A 5,761-nucleotide genomic window follows, 5' to 3' on the forward strand; every position below is an offset into this window, starting at 1 on the left:
TGTACTTACAGCTTTCACTTGCATATCTGGTATCATAGTTGGATGAACAATGTGAAGCTGATAAAAGGTTTGTTTCAGAGTTACATCAACAAGAGCATTAAGTGGAATTAAAAGTGTGATTTTCACCTTTGTGAAGACAATTAGAGGGGGAAGGGGAATGGGAGCAGGATGGGCAAAGGGACTAACTAACATTTCAAATGTAAATAGAGTATATAATAAAAAAATTTAAAAATATATGATTTATTTTAATTTTTTAAAAATGTATAATAACAGATTTCCTTCTTTCTCTTCCATAACAGATGGGCTTAGGTCATGAGGAAGGATTTGGAGCCCCCTGTCGAAAATGCAAAGAGAACTGTGAAGGCTTTGAACTACACTTCTGGAGGAAAACATGTCGTAACTGCAAATGTGCGCAAGAAGAGCATGGCATACACCTGAGCAATGATGGGAAGAGAAAAGTGGGAAGAATCTTTGAAGACACAAAGTACACTGACCTGATCTCCAAGCTGAAGACAGATGCAATTCCCAGGTACAAACCCAAAGTGACGGTATTGAGCAATCCAGTGCCTGCAAAGAAGAATGATTCTACTAACACTGCTACCTCTGAGTGTGCTCCCTCTGTCGAGAAAAAGGCACTGGCCAGGCAGTATATGCAGATGCTGCCTAAGGAAAAGCAGCCAGTGTCAGGTTCAGAGGGTACACAGTTCCAGAAGAAGCAGCTGGCAAAACAGCTCCCTGCATATGATCAGGACCCTTCTAAGTGTCATGATTTGTCACGCAAAGAGGTAAAAGAAATGAAACAGTTTGTGAAGAAATGTAAGAGTGAAGCTCTTGGAGTAGGTGACATGAAACCTCTCTCTGAGATGAATGCTAAACATTACAATGTGCACAACCCTTCTGGAGACAGAAACACCCCAGAAGCAGTGGGTTCCAAGGAGAAGTCTGTAGAGTCTAAGAAGACCCAATATTCCTGTTACTCCTGCAAACGCACCATGAAAGAAGGAATCCCAGCCATCTTTGCTGAAAGGGCAGGCTATGATAAACTCTGGCACCCGGCTTGTTTTAACTGCAGCACCTGTGGGGAACTCCTGGTCAATATGATTTACTTCTGGAAGAATGGGAAGCTATACTGTGGCAGACATTACTGTGACAGTGAGAAGCCCCGCTGTGCTGGCTGTGATGAGCTGATATTCAGCAATGAATATACCCAAGCAGAAAACCAGAATTGGCATCTGAAACACTTCTGCTGCTTTGACTGCAACAATGTCTTGGCAGGAAAAATATATGTGATGGTCAGATCCAAGCCTGTGTGCAAGCCCTGCTACATAAAGAACCATGCTGTGGTGTGTCAAGGATGCCACAATGCAATAGACCCAGAAGAGCAGAGAGTAACTTACCAAAAATTCAGCTGGCATGCATCCACAGCATGCTTCCTATGCTCCTGCTGCAGCAAGTGTCTTATTGGGCAGAAGTTCATGCCTGTAGAAGGGATGGTTTTCTGTTCCATGGAGTGTAGGTATATGATGGCCTAAGTAGATTGAATCAAGCAGTCAAGAAGTATGAAGCCATAGCTGTCCACAGTGGCCTGCATTTCATGAGACATTTCAACTTGAATGAAATAAAATGAAAAATAAACCTACATAGCACACTGGATGAGTTTGTTCAATATATAATCTATATATTATATAAATATGATGATATGCAGAGGTAAATCACTATTTATCACTATGTATTTTATCTCTGTGTTCCCTTTTTGTAATCTAGTGACCTTCATCTGTGGCATTGCATATTTTACACCTAAATGGTTGGAACAATGTGTGCACTTTTCTCTTAGAGGTTTATTTTTTGTCCAGAACATAAAAGTAGGCTATTCATCTAGTTCTTTTTTTGAAACCCAACAAATACGTATAGGTTTTCTTACACAGAAAATTATAACTTGTGCTATGTCATCTGTCTTCCATGCACTGACTTAAATTTTTAAGCATGATTTTCAGTATTACCTTATGGATGCTCTTCTGTGCATTGTCTTCTCAATGCCAGCAATCAATATTAATGTGCATGCCCAGCAATACCTATGAAAGGTTCTGCCATGGGGGATGAAAAATAGCCGCACCATTTGCCACATGTTCATTTGGAACACTATCGAGCAGCTCACCCTAAGAAAAGGTCTTCTCTACATTGCCAGTGATGCCTAACTGCCATTAAAGACTATTATATCTGAGCTCCTCACCCAAGTTGTATCAGGGTTTACTGACTAATTGGCTAGATTTAGAATATAATGATCTTCCTATATAATAGGGTATATAATTTACTAATATATATATATGTATAAATATAAATAATATTAGTATATATATTTCTATGTACTAAATTCAGCCATTTCTCCAAGACCCTAGGAGCACCATAGACCATCCTTTGCAGGGCTCCTTCCAACTGGGTAGACTCTTGAGCATGTTGAAGCTGCTTGTTATCACTTTCCACTTATCTTATACAATGACAGCCACTGTGCTGTTAACAATGAAAGGTCCTTCCCTTTTGATGTAATTAAACCATCAAAGAGCCCAATCCATCTTGTCTCATCTCAGCTTCACTATTTTCTTGAGATAAGAGAGGCACTTTTATATCTAATCTGTCAGAAGCCATATCTAATCTGTCAGAAGCCATATAGAAAAGGCTATGAAAAGTGAGTTTTCCAGAGATGGCCTACCCTTTTACATGGTTGCAATGGGTGTTCTCTAAGATGCTGGGTCCTCAGAGACTTTGCCCCATGAATGCCACTTGCAGCTGAAATGACTTTCATGCTACTAATACAGAATATGATAATTTCTAGGCAACAGCCTAGCATATTGTGCAGATTTCCTTCAGAGTCAATATGAAGATGTACTTTCATTTAGTAGTGCTGTGTAGAAGAATTAAAGATTTCATAATTCCCAATGATTTTATAGAATTCCTAAATTGTTACAAGTAATCTCAAGCCCCCATAAAATAAAAGATGCAAATAGAGCTCTGTAAACCTTCATGTGTCACAGGCAAATAGCATTCAGAAAAGAAAAGAAGCTTGGAATGCATTTACAATCTAGGAACCATTCCTTCTTAATTAGGAATGAGGCCATTCTCTGGTAACTAAACTGGGAAAGGGCAACTTACTGTAGGTGCAAGGATAAAAAATAAATCATAGACTAGTATATCTATACAGGATGTCAAAATAATAAGACATAAGGCAGATAACTTGCCCCTTGATAAAGTCTTGCTAATTCATGATATAAAAATATTGCTTCAAAATTATAATGAACTTACTGAGGATAAAAAACAGATAATGAATTTTTAGTCAGGTATTAGTCTTAATGGAAGGACACATGAACAATTCTGCTGTAACTCAAGTCATTTAGATCTGTGGCATGTACTATCACGTTATAAATTTACTATGTACTCAATGGAATGTAAAAATGCTTAGAGAACAATGTGATTAATTATCCCAAGAAAGTGTAAAAAGTAAGAACAATGATAAGTAGCAACACAGTATTCTTCAGGTTCATCCATTGTGTATATTGTCTGTGTGACTGATTTTTTTTCTTTTCTTTTCATTTCTTTTCTCTTCTCTTTTCTCTCTGGTCCATGACCAGTTAATGAACTCTGAGCCTTTTCCCTATCCAGCCAGGAATCATTGAGTCAAGGAGAAAAAATTCAAGTACTTCACCACCAAGGCCAGATCAGTGGGCCTGATACCCTCCCACATCCTAGATCCTGCCTATCTCCCAATAGGTAAGCAGTAACCAGAGTCAAAGCTGAGACTCCCACCCAAACACCCATGCCAGCTGGGACACACACAGAGCCCAGCTGAGGCAGGAACTTTTCCACCTTCCCAAGTTCCATCTTTCTTCCACTACACTTCTCCACCTGGGCCAGATCTGTGGGCTGAAACTCTCCCATACCCCACACCCTTCCTGTCTCCCAGGAGGTCTGCCATATCCAAGAACACAGGTGAGACTCCCACCTAAATATCAATGCCAGCTGGTATACCCACAGAGCCCAGCTGATGCTTGGCCTTTTCTGCCAACCCTACCCCCTGCCTAAGCTCCAACTTTTTCTGTTCTGATTCTCTCCACCCAGGCCAAATAAGCAGGTCCAATAACCTCCCACACCCCACAGCATGCCTGCCTCCCAGGAGGTCTACAGTAACCCGGAACACAGAAGGTCTGCTTTAACCAGGGACACAGGAGGTCAGCCATAACCAGGGGCACAGTTCTTCTGAACTGTACCATTATCTGCATCAGGGGCAGATATTGCCCCTGAAACTCAAATCCTACCTGACATCCAGGAGGTTCATCCTAACCAGGAACACAGGAGGTCTGCTCTAACCAGTGACCCAGGAAGTCTTCTATAACCAGAGAAAAAGGAGGCTCTTTGTAATCAGAGAGAGAGAGAGAGAGAGAGAGAGAGAGAGAGAGAGAGAGAGAGAGAGAGAGAGAGAGAGAGAGAGAGAGAGAGAGAGCACTGCCTGCCACTCAAGAGGCTTCCTCTAACCTAGGTGACAGAGCTTTTCCTGCCTCTAAGAGTCCAGCTCTAGTCAGAGACACCAAGACCAGTTAACACCACAGATAACCAGATGTTGACATGAAAACTCAAAAACATAAGTGACAGAAGCAAATGCAATTCTGCGCCATTAGAACCAAGTTCTACCACCACCACAGCAAGCGCTAGATACCCTAACACATCTGAAAAAGCAAGATTCTAACCTAAGATCCCATCTCATTAAGATTATATGTACTTTTAAGGAGGATATAAATATCTAGGTTAAATAAATAAAGGAAACCATGACCTACAGGTAGAAGCCCTTAAAGAGGAAACAAATCCCTTAAATAGCACAGGAAAATGCAATGGAGCAGGTAAAGAAACTGACTAAAACAGCCCAATACCTGAAAATTAAAATAGAAACATTAAAGAAAACACAAATGGAGGCAACCCTGGATATGGACAACTAAGGAAAAAGATCAGAAGCTACAGATGCAAGCATATTCAACAGAATTCAAGACATAGAAGAGGGAGAATTTCCGGCATAGAAAATACCATAGAAGATATTGGCACATCAGTCAAAAAATGTGTAAAAAGCTCCTAACCCAAAACATCCAGGAAATTCCAGACACCATGAACTGATCAAACACAAGAATAATAGGAATAAAAGAGGATTAGGATTCCAAGCTCCAAGGGCTAGTAAGTATCTTCAACAACATCATAGAAGAAAACTTCCCCAACCCAAGGAGAGATGAGCATAAATGTACAAGAAGCTTTCAGAACACAAAATAAATTGGAGAAGAAAGGGGAATTCTTTCATCATATAATAATTAAAACAAATTCACATAACAAAGAATACTAAAAGCTCTAAGAGCAAAAAAATTCAAGCAGCATAAGAATACATACCTATCAGCAATAAATCAGACTTCTCAAGAGAGACACTAAAAGCCAGAAATTCTGTACAAATTTCATTTAGACCTTCAGAGAGCACAAATGTGAGTATAGGCTACTATATTTAATAAAACTCTCAATTATTATAAAAGTAGAAACCAAGATATTCTATGACAAAACCAAGTTTAAACAACATCTTTTTACTAATCCAACCCTACTGGAAGGAAAACTCTGAACCAAGGAGGGTAACTACACCCAGGAAAATGGGAGAAATTAAACATCTCACAACAACCCCAAAAGTAGAGAGACACAGACACACACATACACACAGACACACACACACACACACACACACACA

General features: G+C 39.9%; 1 protein-coding gene across 1 annotated transcript; it reads left to right on the forward strand.

Annotated features, from left to right (window-relative positions):
• Positions 1-299: 299 nt before the first annotated feature.
• LOC308415116 (testin-like) lies at positions 300-1,532 on the forward strand (the record flags this gene model as incomplete). The annotated part of the gene is made up of 1 exon (XM_080910183.1): positions 300-1,532. One exon carries the CDS (start codon positions 300-302, stop codon positions 1,530-1,532), a length of 1,233 nt encoding a protein of 410 aa, XP_080766309.1.
• Between the last annotated feature and the right edge of the window lie 4,229 nt (positions 1,533-5,761).

The sequence above is a fragment of the Micromys minutus genome, assembly GCF_963924665.1.
Source record: "Micromys minutus genome assembly, chromosome: X".
Taxonomy (NCBI): domain Eukaryota; kingdom Metazoa; phylum Chordata; class Mammalia; order Rodentia; family Muridae; genus Micromys; species Micromys minutus.